Raw genomic sequence first — 18,358 nt, 5'->3', positions numbered from 1 at the left:
ATCTGATTTATTCAAGGTTGCGGTTGATAGAAACTGTCTAATATCATCTGATCTAAGCAAGTTTGCCGTAATTAGTAACTGTCTAATATCATCTGATCTTTGCAAAGTTGTGGTAAACAGCAACTGTCTAATATCTGATCTATGCAATGTTTCGGTTATAGGTAAATGTCTAATATCATCTGATCTATACAATGTTGTGGTAACTAGAAACTATCCAATATAATTTGATATTTGCAAGGTTGCGATAAAACTTTGCAATATCAACATCATGTTTGGTTTGCTTTCGACGATACATCACCGAGCCAATTAAATAACGTGTATTTATTAGTCATGATAATAATGCAGTTTATTGCTTATTTACATACGCTATTTTTCAATTTTAATTAGTTATCTTTCGATTCATATTCATTCAATGGCAAAACACATACAATATACCATTCAACAAATTTTTTCAAAGCAATTAAATCTATTTTTGTGTATGCATGTTCCAATTCCAAAAATATTCCTATACATTTTCTTTGTTTATTATTTAAATTTTACATATAAGCCGCGCCTTGGTAAAACAGGCCTTAACTTATTTGCGTCAAGTGTCGTCCCAAAATATCATGTGCAGTCAACACATGCTAATCAGGGACGACACTTCTGTCTTGAATACTGGACTTTCGTAAAATGATACTTCTTTGAAACGAAAATTTCCATAAAAGCTGGAAGTGTCGTCCCTGATTAGGATGATACTTTACTCACATGCATTAAGCCCTCTGTTCCCTAAGCCTCACATGCATTAAGCCCTCTGTTCCCTAAGCCTCACATGCATTAAATCCTCTGTTCCCTACGCCTCACATGCATTAAGCCCTCTGTTCCCTAAGCCTCACATGCATTAAGCCCTCTGTTCCCTAAGCCTCACATGCATTAAGCCCTCTGTTCCCTACGCCTCACATGCATTAAGTCCTCTGCTCCCTAAGCCTCACATGCATTAAGTCCTCTGTTCCCTACGCCTCACATGCATTAAGCCCTCTGTTCCCTAAGCCTCACATGCATTATGCCCTCTGTTCCCTAAGCCTCACATGCATTAAGTCCTCTGCTCCCTAAGCCTCACATGCATTAAGCCCTTTGTTCCCTAAGCCTCACATGCATTAAGCCCTCTGTTCCCTACGCCTCACATGCATTAAGTCCTCTGCTCCCTAAGCCTCACATGCATTAAGTCCTCTGTTCCCTACGCCTCACATGCATTAAGCCCTCTGTTCCCTAAGCCTCACATGCATTAAGCCCTCTGTTCCCTAAGCCTCACATGCATTAAGTCCTCTGCTCCCTAAGCCTCACATGCACAAAGCCCTTTTTTCCCTAAGCCTCACATGCATTAAGCCCTCTGTTCCCTACGCCTCACATGCATTAAGCCCTCTGCTCCCTAAGCCTCACATGCATTAAGCCCTCTGCTCCCTAAGCCTCACATGCATTAAGCCCTCTGCTCCCTAAGCCTCACATGCATTAAGCCCTCTACTCCCTAAGCCTCACATGCATTAAGCCCTCTGCTCCCTAAGCCTCACATGCATTAAGCCCTCTGTTCCCTAAGCCTCACATGCATTAAGCCCTCTGTTCCCTAAGCCTTACATGCATTAAGCCCTTTGCTCCCTAAGCCTCACATGCATTAAGCCCTCTGTTCCCTAAGCCTCATATGCATTAAGCCCTCTGCTCCATAAGTCTCACATGCATTAAGCCCTCTTCTCCCTAAGTCTCACATGCATTAAGTCCTCTGTTCCCTAAGCCTCACATGCATTAAACCCTCTGTTCCCTAAGCCTCACATGCATTAAGCCCTCTGTTCCCTACGCCTCACATGCATTTAACCCTCTGTTCCCTAAGCGTGACACATATATTGTTTTCTTCTCATAATGTCATGGCGTGCGAAATTGTATCTTTGATATATCGCAAGAAGACAAACGTATTCATTTATGAGAAAGATAAAGCAAATGTTTGTTTGTATTGACGATGGGCTTAATAAAAAGAATGAAAGTCAAGAACCGTTCTGTGTCAAATCATGTACACGCATTACCCAAACGCGGTTACATAACACCCATCACGCAGAAAAGAAGAAAAGTAAAAAAGAAGAGAAAAAACACAGGTCATTAATAACTTCAACACGTTGAGCGAGCATTATAATAAGTCATTCCACTAAATACCGATTCATTCGGCCAATCATCTCTGACATGACAGACAGGCAATTACCGTTTGTCAGATGGGATAATTAGTTACCATTGATGATGCGCGTACTTAGTACGCGAGAGTGAGGCGGAAAACAAGAGGGAAAATCAGCCTCGTTTTGGGAAAACTGGGCTTAATGCATGTGCCTTAAGTGTCGTCCCAAAATCAGCATGTGCAGTTCGCACAGGCTAGTCTGGGACGACACTTTCCGCTTTAATGTTATTTTTCGCATAAAGAGTTTGCTTATCGATCATGCATTGAGTCATTTATGACTAGCGTCTAGCAAATAGGCCTTGGCAAACAGCGCAGACCCAGATGAGATGCCGCATGAAGCGGCGTCTCATCAGGGTCTACGCTGTTTGCTTAAAGGAATTTCTTTAAGAAATATTCTAAATATAGAAATAAATATACTAGACATCCCTAATTTTGGAAATAAATTGATCCAATTTAGAAGGATGGGAGAGTCCACTAGGCATAAATGGGTTAAGTCAAGTTTTCTCTGAACGAGGCCCAAATAAACAATTTCTCATTTCCGTGTTTTCTTTGGCGCAGTATATCGTGTTTTAGGGACGAAATGCATCATAATATTCTTTTTTTAACCTGTCCTTAAATACTCTAGTATTTGATAATGATATGTATTTATAGTATCGCTATAAATATTTTCTGTTAATAGCGCCCACAATTCATACAGTCAGGTGTATTATCACACCCGACGTTTTCTCACATATTATTGAATAAAATATGTCATTGTGTCAATCAAATGTGAACTGTGTCCTTGTAGGTTACACTCAACTGATGTTTCTCAGAAAAAATAGTTCAGCGAGTCTGTGTCAAATACAGTTTTATGTACTTATGTTTTTGCGTTCGTAACAGCGAGCCGCGGTTTACATACGTCTCTTCTCAGTTCTAAGACATAGTTTTGTAAAAGTAGTTTCGAATGTACCATAAGCAAATAAAGAGTAACCATTACCGACTTGAAACAGACATGAATTAGAGCTTGCTATTGTTGGAAAAGCATGTTTTATATGCAGCAAGTTGTAATAATTATCTTAAAGAAAGCTCATTTAAACATAAGATAATACAGTTTTCACGTTCTTTTCAAAAGCGACAATGTCGGAGAGTGTGATTGATGCAAGTTCAAAAGAGCCGCGTTCAGTGATCACTGGGCTTAACCCACGTATGCCTTCTGGACTTACCCATTCTTCTAAATTGGATCAATTTATTTCCAAAATTAGGGATGTGTAGTATATTTATTTCTATATTTAGAATATGTCTTAAAAAAATTCCTTTAAGCAAACAGCGCAGACCAGATGAGACGCCGCATCATGCGGCGTCACATCTGGGTCTACGCTGTTTGCCAAGGCCTTTATCTAGACGCTAGGAATAAATGGCTTAATGCATGTGCGTATATAGAGTGTTATCTCAGATCAGACAGGACAGTCCGCATAGGCTTATCAGGGTCGACACTTTCCGCCTTAATTGGATTTTTGTTAATTAGAATAATCCATTAATCGAAAAGTATCATAAAAGCGGAAAGCCTCGTTCGTGATGATACTTTGCGGACTGTAGAGGCTAATCTCGGTAGATACACTACGCACATGCATTATACTCTGTTTCCCCAGAAAGAAGCTAAAACGTACAAGTCAATGCCTTCGACCAGACGTGTAAACTGACTGTTAAACCTAGTCAATGCCTACGACCAGACGTGTAAACTGACTGTTAGACCTAGTCAATGCCTTCGACCAGACGTGTAAACTGACTGTTAAACCTAGTCAACGCCTTCGACCAGACGTGTAAACTGACTGTTAAACCTAGTCAATGCCTTCGACCAGACGTGTAAACTGACTGTTAAACCTAGTCAATGCCTTCGACCAGACGTGTAAACTGACTGTTAAACCTAGTCAATGCCTTCGACCAGACGTGTAAACTGACTGTTAAACCTAGTCAATGCCTACGACCAGACGTGTAAACTGACTGTTAGACCTAGTCAATGCCTACGACCAGACGTGTAAACTGACTGTTAACCCTAGTCAATGACTACGACCAGACGTGTAAACTGACTGTTAACCCTAGTCAATGACTACGACCAGACGTGTAAACTGACTGTTAACCCTAGTCAATGCCTACGACCAGACGTGTAAACTGACGTTAAAGTGGTTGTTGTGGCTATGGCAGTGGCGTTGGCAATGGTGTAATTCATATGAGTATGGCGTTATTGATAGTTTTTTTACAATATTCTCTAAGTGTACAACATGTACTTAAGTATATTAGTAAAAGAGTTATTATATGCTTGATTTTTTGACAAATTGAGTCGCGTTCTGGGTTTCATGTGCGTAAAGTTTAGTCCCATATTAGCCTGTTCAGTCCGCACAGGCTAATCAGGGCGACACTTGCCGGCTACACTAGATTTTCGTTTATAAGAAACCTTCTTTAAGTGAAAAAAGGAATAAAAGCGAAATGGGGAAAGTTGTGTCGCTTATCGCCTCTGTGGAATGAAACTTAACCCGTTTATGCCTAGCGTCTAAAAGAAATGCATTGGCAAACAGCGTAGACCCAGATGAGACGCCGCATGATGCGGCGTCGCATCAGGGTCTGCGCTGTTTGCTTTAAAGAATTTCTGTACGAAATATTCTAAATATTCTAAATATAGAAATAAATATACTAGACATCCATAATTTAGGAAATAAATGGATCCAATTTAGGAGGATGGGAGAGTCCACTAGGTATAAATGGGTTAATGAAGCAATAAGCCCAATATTTCTAAGACTTTTTTTGCGTACTTGACCCAGAAAACTCTACCCTTGTTGCCTATGAAATTAATTTAGGAGCTCGCCCCCTCGTCCACTTGTAGTTATCAGCCCACTCGTACATTACCCTTCAAATCGTCGCTTTAAATCAACCCTCCGTCGTCCACACAAAATAGTATCGGCAGTCCATCTAAACATCATAAAATTCGCATCAAATACATTGAAATACTTAATTAGACCCCGTCTAACACTGTTTAATGCGTCATTTATCAGTTCCCCCGAAGTGAATTTAAATTTTCAAATGATTGGGACACCTGTTTAATAAAACGTGTGATATCATATAGATTGTGCTCTTTTCGCGACTTCTGCGACCTTTCGCTCTTTTTCTTTTATTGTGGGTGAAAAGACCAGTGCGCTGCGAAGACTATAATTTTGTGATAATCGCGCCATTACGGTCATTTCCTGCTGGTGACCAAACAATTAAAGTGACCAGTATGCCCGACATCTGCCTGTAACTATCGGAAAAAGGCATATGATCGGATTTTAATAGCACACGAGCTTCGTTTGCAAATAGTTGATGACATTTTAAGAGCTGAAGTCAAGCGATGTGTCTTATCTTACAACATCTAATCAGGGTAAACAATCACGAAAACATTGAGAATGTGACAGGTGAAATTTTCAACAAAACACATTGTCCGTTTTAAACAGTCTATCCGGGTTGGTCAGTGTATACTTCCGTTGCAGCTGATTTAAATTAGCTGCGTTCTGGAAAAAAACATTGGATTGCATTATATTGCATTGCATTACATATAATTACACTACATAGCACGACATTGTCGTAACATTTCAGATAAATCTCATTAAAAAATCTTAAGTTCTAAATGGTAATTTGACTAAACCATAAACACGTTACCGTAAAATGTTTCATTATAATGACGAATAATTCCCAGTATACGGGTACCCCAATTTGTTTTGCTTGAGTAAAATGAAGGACACTTTATTTAATCGTTCATCATATTTCTCTGTAAACAGATGTTTAGTACATGAAAAGTTCGTTGGTTTCTTATTTGATTTTCCTTATTCCTTATTCTAATTAAAAAGATCGAAAACGAAACTAAACATGCTAATGCATATGTTACTGCAATACTAAAGAAGATGTTACGGACTATTGCTGCAATGCTCGTAAAGAGGTTTAGTATGAATATAAGGTAACGAACCTAACCGTATCGTTACATGTGCTTTCCAATACTTTTAACGCATAACAATTGAGAATATAACGGGAGCCCGCTGATACTTTGCGGGATCCGCAAAATAGGCGTAAACTATTAAGGCGTATGCAAGCGCCTGTGGGATTACGTCCTGATTTAAATGAATCCAGCAAAACGTTATACTTCAATTTAAAAGTTAATGTTTAATATGCAGATATTCTTTAGTCAACTAATTCATTTGGGCACCGGATAGTCTCATTAATTCTCTAAATGCAGCCACCTAGTCGCACATCGTGATCTTTTTAGTGTTCTTGGTAATCGCAGAGCTTACTCTTGATGCAGTGAGAGTGCTTCACCTGAGCCCGTTATACGTTTTATTTTTGTATATTTTAGGCTCACGAGGCATTCTGGAATTTTTATGTCCTGTAGAATCTTCTTCTTCTTGTTATTTTTACGAGATTTGTTTTACATTATAGCGTCTACCAATAATCACTTTCTGCTCTACAATTTATTTCAATCACCCGTCCTGGGACTTTTCGTCTATTTGTACGCCTTTGCAACTGCGTCTTCGTCGATATCTCGGTAATTTCGTCCATCTGTCCGTTCATCCGTCGGCCTCAACGACCGAAAGTAGTTTTGCCCTCGTCTCAATTTGTGGCAGACTCATGACTGTTAAGATGATAATCCATAACTAATAACACCTAATTTGTAGCACAAACGATATTGACGATGAATATCACTGTGTATGTGTGTGCCCAAGAGACGAAACAATAAGAAAAAGGTATGTCAAACGTAAATACTATATAACGGCATCAGTATATAAATATTTAGAATTACTTAAATCAAGTTACAGAGCAGGACTTATAAAGATATCACTTTTTTATAAACGAATCACTCACTATGCTCGTGATACATCCCATACGGATTAATGTGTGTTAAGCTATTTATGTATGAATACAAATGGAACAATTGTTACAATTGATTGATTGCAACAAATAAAATTGTTTTTACCTTAAAATTGTTAACTGTGTTAAAATACACCTAGAGGAAATAAAAGTTGTATTTATTAAAAAATTTAACCGCGTCTGTATAAATATATTTTTCAAATCTAGCTCATCTCCACCACAGAGATGGCATCGTCATTTATGTTTACTTAACCCCTTTTTCCTTCCTGTTGATTTTTTGTTATTATTTTATTTATTTTTCTCGGAAATGCGGAAATGAGAATGTCTTAGCATGTTGACATATTCTTTGTAAATGTATGTGTTTATACGATGTTCTATGTACAAGTCTTGGATAAAATGTCTGTCTGTCTGTCTGTGTGTCTGTCTGTCTGTGTGTCTGTCTGTCTGCCTGCCTGCCTGCCTGCCTGCCTGCCTGCCTGTCTGTCTGTCTGTCTGCCTGCCTGCCTGCCTGCCTGCCTGTCTGTCTGTCTGTCTGTCTGTCTGTCTGTCTGTCTGTCTGTCTGTCTGTCTGTCTGTCTGTCTGTCTGTCTGTCTGTCTGTCTGTCTGTCTGTCTGTCTGTCTGTCTGTCTGTCTGTCTGTCTGTCTGTCTGTCTGTCTGTCTGTCTGTCTGTCTGTCTGTCTGTCTGTCTGTCTGTCTGTCTGTCTGTCTGTCTGTCTGTCTGTCTGTCTGTCTGTCTGTCTGTATGTCTGTCTGTCTGTCTGTCTGTCTGTCTGTCTGTCTGTCTGTCTGTCTTTCTGTCAGCCTACACGCAATAACCACATGGGTTTTGTTCTGAAAAAAACAGGGCATAATGCATGTGCGTAAAGTGTTGTCCCAGATTAGCCTGTACAGTCCGCACAGGCTAATCAGGGACGACACTTTCCGCTTAAACTAGATTTTCGTTAAAAAGGGACTTCTTTCAACGAAAATTACCATTAAAGCGGAAAGTGTCGTCCCTGCTTAGCCTGTGCGGACTGCACAGGCTAATCTTGGACGACACTTTACGCACATGCATTTTGTCCTGTTTTCTCAGACCGCGACTCACATCAATAACTCTTTTAGTTATCACGTTACAACACCGTTAATGTTGGAATGCTGTTTTCTTAACGAGGCTCTATGACATCAAGCATGAAATATGATCCATAAATAATAAATATATGCCTTGGCATCGCGTCACGGAGGCGTTCGAGGTTATATTGTGATATCTGATGTGACATGGGAACCCTACACGTTACTAGAAGACACCTGGGAACATTCTTAACTCCTCACATTGGTTAATTACTCTAAATATTAAATCGATACACAATGTTTAACGCATCCAGTGCTTGAGTCAGGCTAAGATTCAACAAGGCTCAATCCATCGGGCGCGGTCTCAGTTAACTTCAACCATTTATGCCTAGTGGACTGTCCCATCATTCTAAATTGGATCGATTTATTTTCCAAAATTAGGGATGTCTAGTATATTTATTTCTATATTGAGAATATTTCTTACAGAAATTCCTTTAAGTAAAGAGCGTAGACCCTGATGAGACGCCACATCATGCGGCGTCTCATCTGGGTCTACGCTGTTTGCCAAGGCCTTTTTCTAGACGCTATGCATACATGGGTTAAATCGATACACACTTTATAACTTAACTAGTGCTTGAGTCAGGCTAAGATTCAACAAGTCTCAGATTCATTGGGCGCGGGCTCGGTGTACTAAAAGTGTCTTACTTTCATCGAAGGATCACACCAGCTAATACAAATTATGACGATATTTTTTTAAACGTAAACAATTTGCAATTCTTTTAATAGACTTGATAAGTGTTAAAATGACTTTTGTTTTTCAGTTATTGTTGGTTATATTTAGTCGGATCTCCTATTTGGAATCTGCATTCTCTTACTGTAAAATTACCTACATAATATCGTCGGTATGAAATTTGTATTATTATTTTTTTAAATTATGTTCGTGGTAGCGTAAATTCGTGGTGTTCTGATTATGGAGAAAAAAATGGAAAATTGCGTCTGTCGATGTGGTCGTGTTATATTCGTGTCGTGTTATATTCGTGTAACAGTAAAATCAGAAAGTAAAAAAAAGATTTCCCACGAAAAATAATGATTATACAGTATTTGCGAATAAGTACAAAAACGAGACGCAGAGAGAATTGTATTCTCAAATTCCTTCCGTTTATTGACTTTGTATCCACACAGAAACACTTATTGTTAAATTGAATCGCAATAAAATTAGATGAATTTAGTTTTCGTGTCTTCAAAGGCGATATGACAAAATGAAATCATAAACATATCATAAACCGCTATCTAACACCGACATCCCCGCAGCGTTCGGGCTTAATCTGCAATAACTGTTTATGATTTGCTTGCCCATTTGTACCAGCGAGTCATAAAGCATGAAAACATATATCAGACGGTATCGTGGGGCATTTCTGTAGTCACGAAAATAAATTGTCTGTCGGTCGAAGTATGATATACCAGTCGCAATATGGGTGGCATCGTGGAGAAAGCGGACAGGAGAACAGTTCGACTTGCCAAATATTGATTGATTGATGAATTGATTGATTTATTGATTGATTACTTGCTTACTAGCTTGCTTGATTGATTGATTGATTGGTGGATTGATGGATTGATTCATTGATTGATTCGTTGATTGATTGATTGATTGATTGATTGATTGATTGATTGATTGATTGATTGATTGATTGATTGATTGATTGATTGATTGATTGATTGATTGATTGATCGATCGATCGATCGATCGATCGATCGATCGATCGATTGATTCGTGCATGTGTTCACTCATTAATTTATTCATTCGTTTGCCAATCCATGTATTACATAGTATGAAAAGCATTTCTTACGCAAGGGTACAGTCTTCAAGTCCCAGATAACAGGCACCAAGCGAGAAAAGAGAGGTAAATCTGGCTTTTAAATAACCCTATTCTACAATACTGGGCTTAAAGCATGAGCGTGGAGTGTCGTCCAGAATAAGCCTTTGCAGTCCGCACAGGCAAATCAGGGACGACACAAATACGCTTTTATGGTAATTTTTTGTTTAAAGGAAGTCCCTTCTCAGCGAAAATTCAGTTAAGGCGGAGAGTTTCGTCCCTGGTTAGCCTGTGCGGACTGCTCAGGCTTATATAAGACGAAACTTTACGCAAATGCATTAAGCCCAGTTTTAACAGAACGAGGCTTAGATTAGGTTCATACAACAGCATTAATGCTTTATTTGCTAAAATGTGGCTGATGTTGTGGTGTTTAAAGTCGCTATAGATACGACCTTTATAGAACATAATTAACAGACATTAATAATCAATTAGCCCATTACATATTTATACAACATTTATAGATTTTTAGGTAAAACTTTGTACCTGAACAAAGATACACATTATAAGTAGCATTGCCCAGCACGAAGTGATAAATTGAGTCGTGTTCTGAGAAAACTGGGCATAACGCATGTGCGTAAAGTGTCGTCCCAGATTAGCCTGTGCAGTCCGTTAATGCTAATCAGTGACGGTCTTTTCCGCCTTTATGGTTTTTTTAGTTTCAAGGAAGTCCCTCCTTACCGAAAATCAAGTTTATGCGGGAAGTGTCGTCCCTGATTAGCCTGTGCGGACTGCACAGGCTAATCTGGGATGACACTTTACGCACATGCAGTATTCCCAGTTTTCTCAGAACCCGACTCAATTATTCAAAATACAGTAAAGTAGTTAGTATTTGTTGGCCATGATTTCCGTTGATTGCGTGGGTTTATTGATCTACGAATGTGAGACTCGAAATAATTATAAGTTGTTTTGTTGATGGTGTTTTTGTCTGTATTTGGCAAAAATCCTTAATCCACGAATAAACGTGTCTACGAAATAGTCTTTTTTAACACAAACGTTCATGACGAAGAATATTAATGATTTGCAAGCATTCAATCAGACAGATTTTTGCTTAACGCATGTGCGTAAATTGTCGTCCCAGATTAGCCTGTGCAGTACTTATGGACTAATTAAGGACAACTCTTTCCGCTTTGATAGTATTTTTCGTTTCATGAAAGTCTTCTCTTAAAAAAAATCCAGTTTAGGCGGAATTAACGCACATACCTTAAAATCCCTTATCACAGATCACAGCCATATATTTTGAAAAGCACCACAAAGATGATTCTTTACCGGACTAACTTGATGTTAAACTAACAAGATTATAAACTATGTAAACTATGTAAAATGTAAGACAATCTGTTTATTACCGCCTCATTACATGTAGTTAAATTGACAGTATTAAAAGCAGAAGTTGACAACTTGAACATGTGCATCAATACCTCTTAGAACAAGTTGCGTCCATAAATCAATAGAATGCTAATTTCACGAGTCAATAAAGAATAATTAGGTGCGATTCACGGTTCATTTTCATCTTTTGTACCTTTAATGCAACAACTTTAGCCGCACATCCAAACAGCGAGAAATTTATCGAGCAAGAACTTTTCGCCTTGTATCGTAATGTGTTTTCTTTATATTTTTTTATTTTTGAAAATCATAGAAATCACTGTTTCATCATTTTTATTGATTGAACATTTTCCCGTCAATCTTTGCATTTAAGCGTAAACTTTGCTGTATCGCTAATACGTCCAGAAATTTCAAAAGATTTTGGAACCAAGAGTGAAAAAAACCCTGATGCCTGAAATGTTCAGGGATCACTTGAAAATGTCAGGATTCAAAATACTGAAGTCAAGAGATATTTTGTTTCTGCATATTTCTAAATGTTAAATGCACAGGTTGCTTTGCGTAAAACTGAGTGAAATAATTTGCAAATTTACATTTGTATGAAATAAAATATATGCTGGTAACATTTGCATGCATCAAGATGATGCGAGGCAAAAAATTAGTGTATGAGTCACACGTGAGAAATTAAAATGACACAATTCTTACATAAAAAAAGGTGGATTAAAATAACTGACGTCTGTTCGTTGTTCTAAATGGCTGCTGTTTGACCAACAAATCCGAAAGGATAAGGCCAATATTTCAAACGCCGGACGTATTTTTCTTGGTTCTTACTCTATTTTGTATTCTTAAGTCTAAGAATGGATTGGTTAATACGGGCGAAAGTCTTAAAACAGCAATATGCAACAAAATCGAACGTTTGAAAATTAAAACTATGTGTTCTTGTAGTGATTGGCTATCTATTTATTAAAAATCTTCTAAAATCTACAAAGTGTTATGATCGCGGCCAAAACTAGATGATGGATAAAAAGCGTGCTAGACATTAAGTAACCATTTAAAATAAATCTTAAGCCTATGCTGGATTTTCGGTTGGAAAAAATAAATTTAAATCTAAATTAATTACTCTACAAACAGTTTAATTGACTTCTAAATGGACTTTATGCGTGCATAAATGTGGGTGTTTTTTTTAAATAACTCTATACTGCGTTATTACATAAATTAATCAATATACAATTAAACAAAATGTCGCCAACAAATCAAAGGCTTCGATCGTATATATGTTCTCCCGGACATAATTGGTAAACCTTCAATGAAGCAATTTCGGGTTTATAAAAACCGACAGAAGGAAATTAAGCGATAAATCAACCTTTTGAAACTATCTTGGTAGGAATTTTGTATCGTGGTTAAAATCGAAATGTAAGTATTTGACAAATTTCACTGCGGTTGAATCACCTTGGACGATTAATTTTTGCAATTGAGCCGCGCTCAGGAAAAATAAAGCTTAATGCATGTGCGTCAAGTGTCGTCAAAGATTAGCCCGTGCAACATCAACATAGGCTAATCAGGTACTAAATTTTCCGCCTATGCTGGATTTTCGGTTTGAAGAGACTTCATTAGAACGAAAAATTCCATAACTTCTGATAGTGCCCTCCCTGATTAGCCTGTGTTGACTGCACATGCATTAAGCCCAGTTTTTCCAGAACGATGCTACATTTTGTGCAATTACAGACTGTACCCCTGCAGAGAGAAGTCGTGTTGCATGAGAACACTCGCCGGACAAGAAAGCTATGGGCTCAGCAACAACTGTCTTTATTTGACAGAAATATTCGAATCTTCCTGACCTACGAATTCGAAACTAACGAACTCTGAATGACAAATACAACACAGCATTTCACGCGGTTGTCTTAAAACAATACGATTTCACGCTGAACGAAAATGAAAATCTTCTCTTGTCTTTTTTGATGTCGTCGATAGCTCTGAGTATTACATATAGCAAAGGAAGAGTGTCATGCGAGAAACTAGAATGTAATTTTATCAAGAGATCGCAGTTGTAAATAGATTTCGTAAGCTTAATCAGCAAATTAAAGCAGTTTCCAATTACCAACTGTGTGCTATAAAGACAACCGATTTTGACACAGATAATATCATGTTAAAATCTGTGGGGTAAAAACTGCATTGTAGCGGCATTGTTTTATAGAAGTTTATGGAGTATAGCACGAAGAATAGATTAACAGCTGTGTTTGGGTTAATTGCTTTTGTAGGTTTATGCTTTAAACGCTATTCCCCTTTGACGACTTTAGTTGACAGAATTTTTTTCGTTTTTAACAGAATTTCAAAACATGGCTCGTTGCAGGGCTAGTTTCATGTTAATAGATTTTTTTGGATACATTTGTTGATTTTGAGGTCGATGATTGAATCACTTAGAACTGTACCAGAAACATACTTTGGAAAATCATTCTAAAACAATCTAGAATAATAAAACTTTTATCACACTGTTATAAGGTTTGTAGTAAAAAATAAGTTTTTTGTGTGCAAATGAAGTTTCAAAAAGTTTCAAGAAATAGACCGAAATTATTGCGATCTTAATGTATCAAATTACATAACACGACTAGTATCAAAATAAAGCATACACTCTGCCAAATAACATCGTATTTTATAACTAATATATTAAATATCTATTAAATGCCTTACACTTAGCTTGCAGTATGTGTTCTGCGACCAACGAGTGTTGCAACATCCCATCCGCATCCGTAGAGTTACTTCGAAAAAAATATTCGATAGATTCACAAGAACAATAAAGAAATGTTTTAATATCGCAAATCATTTTTTAATAAATTATACCCATAGTTCAGAGGTCCAAATTCTGCACAGGTCTGCATTTCATAGTTCCGACTTCACCAAAAGATACTTCCATTCCCGAAACCCAGAGATAAAGAAAAAATAAAACGCGCATAAATTCCCTAAACTCATCTGAAAAGAGGTATTTAATCGCGGGTTCAAACTGTTCGAGATATATCTGGCGCCTTTAAAAGCGAATTGTGGGGTAAAGCATTTTAAAAATGTTTAAAAACCACAATTAAAATCATAATTGCATTGCATTTACTTAAAAAGGAATTATGACGCCCTGGTTCACCCTTTGAGTGAAAACTCGCTCGGTATGTTCATTCAGCATTTATCTTTTGTGACACTTATAATTAAGGATTTAAAAAGCTTTCCCGATGCAGACATAGAAAATGACGTGTACAATATGCTGGTTGCGGAATACCCGCATCGTTGAGATGAGAATAAGGGGTTTAATGCATGTGCGTTAAGTGTCGTCCTAGATTAGCCCGTGCAGTCCGCACAGGCTAATCAGGGACGACACTTTCCGCTTTTATGGTATTTTTCGTTTACAGACCGTCTCTTCTTAGCAAAATTCAATTTGAGGCGGAAAGTGTCATCCCTGATTAGCCTGTGCGGATTACACAGGCTTATCTGGGACAATTTGATAACATATTCTAGAATGTTGGTATTGACAGCAGAGCAAAATAAGCCACCCTGGTACAACATAATTGCGCTCAAAGTGTGTGTCGTCACTTAAAAGTGTTTTGGCGTTGATCAATAGCTATTTCATCGTCCAAAAAAGGTTTGGTAGTCGCAATATCACGTAAAAGTATTATATAATTTGGTTCTGAAAATCAGTATGACATTGCCATTTGTATAGCCATTCTTTCATCTATCAGTTGTGTTTATTTTTCTCATATAATTTATTAAGATTGCAAGCCCAAAATGACCCGCGTTCTGAGAAAATGGGGCTTAATGCATGTGCGTAAATAATAGTTCTAGATTAGCCTGTGAAGTCCGCAGATGCTAATTATGGACAACAATTTCAGCTCAAATAAGAATTTTCGTTCAAATGTAGTCCCTACTTATCGAAAATCCAGCCTAGGCGTAAAGTGTCGTCCTTGATTAACCTTCCTGGACTGAACAGGCTATTGTGGGACGACTATCTACGCACATGCATTAATCCCCGTTTTAACAGAGTCTCTGGAGTGAATATGGCATATCTTTTGCAACGTACAGACAATATGCATGAGTAAAAACAATCCGGAGTAGGAGCAATCCGAAATATAAGTTCGCATTTACAGTGTTCGTTTTAAACACAATTAAAACATACAAAGTGAATGTATGATTACGCATCTGAGAACGGATTGCACTTAATACACGTTTTGGAAAATATTCATGAACTGCATACATGTATGCCAATAGCTGCAGACTATTACTGACAGTTCATGCAAACTTGTATGCAGCGTTCTGGGAAAACGGGTTTTGTCCATGTGCGACCAGGGCTGGTATTCATAAAGCTCCTAAGGTAAATCTAAACATAAGCTGGATTTAAGAGGAAATTTTAAAATTCAATTTTCTATTGAAATTCTAGTGATTTCAATTTTGTAATGCCCAAATACTGTTCTTCTATGCAAAATTTACCTGAATAAACCTATTAAATAAAAAAATACACCAAAATGAAAGAGCAAAATACTTAGGGAATTTTTAATAGATACAAAACATGGTTTAGTACAACATTTCAAATAGTGTCAGAATGTATTTTATTTATGAAGACTATAACTGCAATGTATACACAGTTCAAATTGGCAACAGGGTCCAAGGTCAAGACATCAATGGTTCTATGAATTATTGCATATAATATGAACGTGTTTGTGTTTGTTCCTTTTTTGGTATCTTTACCCTGATTGATTTTTGTTTTTTAACCCCTCGCCTCGGGTAAGATATCAGTAAATCCGATGACCACGGGCTCCCACTATACAATGAAAAAACATTCCAAGCGAATTGTCTGTCAAAAAATCTCCGTATATGTGAAATCTTTATATCACGTTTGAAACGAATAGATCGGTTCCAAAAATGTATTCAAATACTTAAGATACACCACATTTTTGTCAATGTATTTTCGTTGCTGATGTCACTAGTAAAAACAGTGTTTAAAACATGCTCAAATGTTCAACGTTGCTTTTAAGTTTCCACCAAATTATTAAAGACATGCAAATGGTATTTATAATATTCGCAATAGCCATGTATCACTTTGTATTATTCTAAATGTGCTTAATATCTCTCTTTGATTCTTTCACGCAAATTAGTTGGTTATTTCAGAAATGGCCAACAAACCATGTTATCGCTCTGTACATTATCACCTACTTTAACCTGCGATCGCATAACATTAAAAGAACATAAGCATCGTGTGTTGTTGTTGTTTTTTTCGATCAGGTTAACATGAGGTTAGAGTCTAGTTACAAAAAAAATGCATTTTGCATTCAAATGCACAGACAATATTAACATGAACGTAAGTACGACAGTCGCCCAGATTATTTGTGAACAAAATCTGTATAAACGTTTAAACAGTACCGCGTGAAAAACCAGTGCACATCGCTGTTACTCTATCGTGAACTATCATACTCTTGATGTTTCAACATTTCTTTTCATCATTAATAGCATGGTGTGCCGAAACCTGAGTGATGAAGGGTAGTTGTTGGACTATTGAATACTAACCACACGTATAGCCCAATGAGCTGAACGACATTGGATATTCCACTTCATTGGGCTCCGTCAAGAAAGGCATGATAATATTAGACATCTATGCCAAAATATCAATGCTTGCCTTCCATGCCAAAGTTTAGATATCGCCGAAAGGTTGTCATATCTCACGTCATAATAAGAAAAATCAATTGTATGATCGCCAAAGTTAACCCACAGACCCTTTGTTACTTCTGATGAGACAAAGTTCTGTGTAGGTGGTTTGAACGGTTGACGCAAAGTTTGCTACACAGGAAAAGGCGAACCACTTAGCAAAAAAGTTCGTTAAGCTGGGCTCTTTCGCCAATGATTTAATGGCATGTTCTGGTGTCTCTTACAGAGGAAACACCATAATGTTCTTTGTTAACAAAATAATTTAAGTTAATAGCAAGTTCAATAGCAATAAAGTATTGAATCCGTTTCGAAATGACGTTCCGGAACTGTTTCCAGACAAACTGTTTACAGACGAATTTTTAATTATATAAGGAATTTTCTTAAGTGAACCTTTAGGACCTTTATGAATACCAGCCCAGGTTTCGCCCCAGGTTTCGCCCCAGGTTAGCCTGAACAGTCCGCGGAAGCTATTCAAGGACGACACTTTAAGCCTAGACTTGATTTTCGCTGCGAAGATACTAATTGAAACGGAAAGTGTTGTCCCTGATTAGCCTGTACAGACCGCTCACAATCATATTGGACGATACTTTACGCACACGCATAAACCCTTTCAGTGCGGGAACCGAATTTTGAAGGCCTTTGCAAACAGTTTGGATCCAGATGAGACACCACAGAACGTGGCGTCTCATCAGGATCCAAACTGTTTGCTATTCTGATAGTGTTGTTTGAAAAAAAAATCGAAGAAAATGCTAATTTTAGAAATTCAGCAGACGACATTTTTGCAGACGACAAATTTCCCAGCATGCAAAGGGTTAAGCCCGGTTTTCCCATAGCGGGGCTCAATTATTACAAAAGTCGACGCCCTACCTGAGAGTTGGCCGGAGGAAATCTTGAAGAAGCCCATGTCAAGTAAGAGTAGAATGCAGACAAGTTTTATAATTCCAACAGTAGGTTTGGATAATCCGTCACATTTTGTAACCATAGTATCGCATAGGTTTTCCAACTCGAGAACTCTAAAATGATCACATAACGTTGGTTTACATCATACGTTTCCGCGAACTCGTTGTGAGGATTTTATGAAATTCTTGCTGATTATTGCCATGTGTTTAGACAACATATTTCTTGCAAATTACCTTACCATTTTAACAAATTTCTACCAATTGCAACTAGTGGTATATACACTGCGACTCAATGCTCATGTTTTCTTTTCATTATTAAAATCATTGAATTTCAAAGTTCATTTTTGTTTAGTTTCTTTTTTCAGTAAGTTTAATAGCTTATTAAAACGCATATTTTGGTAGTTATTTCACAATATATTTGAAATCAATTTGGTCGATTAACATATGTTTTGTATACTTATATATACGTAGTAAATGTGGCTATTA

General features: G+C 37.5%; 1 protein-coding gene across 1 annotated transcript in view; it reads right to left on the bottom strand.

Moving 5' to 3' along the window:
• LOC127848428 (BMP-binding endothelial regulator protein-like) overlaps positions 1-18,140 on the bottom strand; it is a 64,013-nt gene extending 45,873 nt beyond the window's left edge. Inside the window, exon 1 of the mRNA XM_052380890.1 lies at positions 17,841-18,140. Coding sequence (XP_052236850.1) covers positions 17,841-17,955 — 115 coding nt within the window. The 5' untranslated portion in view covers positions 17,956-18,140. The remainder of the gene's footprint in view (positions 1-17,840) is intronic.
• Between the last annotated feature and the right edge of the window lie 218 nt (positions 18,141-18,358).

The sequence above is a fragment of the Dreissena polymorpha genome, chromosome 10 (genome assembly GCF_020536995.1).
Source record: "Dreissena polymorpha isolate Duluth1 chromosome 10, UMN_Dpol_1.0, whole genome shotgun sequence".
NCBI classification, from domain to species: domain Eukaryota; kingdom Metazoa; phylum Mollusca; class Bivalvia; order Myida; family Dreissenidae; genus Dreissena; species Dreissena polymorpha.
Note: the sequence above shows the minus strand (reverse complement) of the source record. Positions and strands in the feature narration are given on the sequence as shown.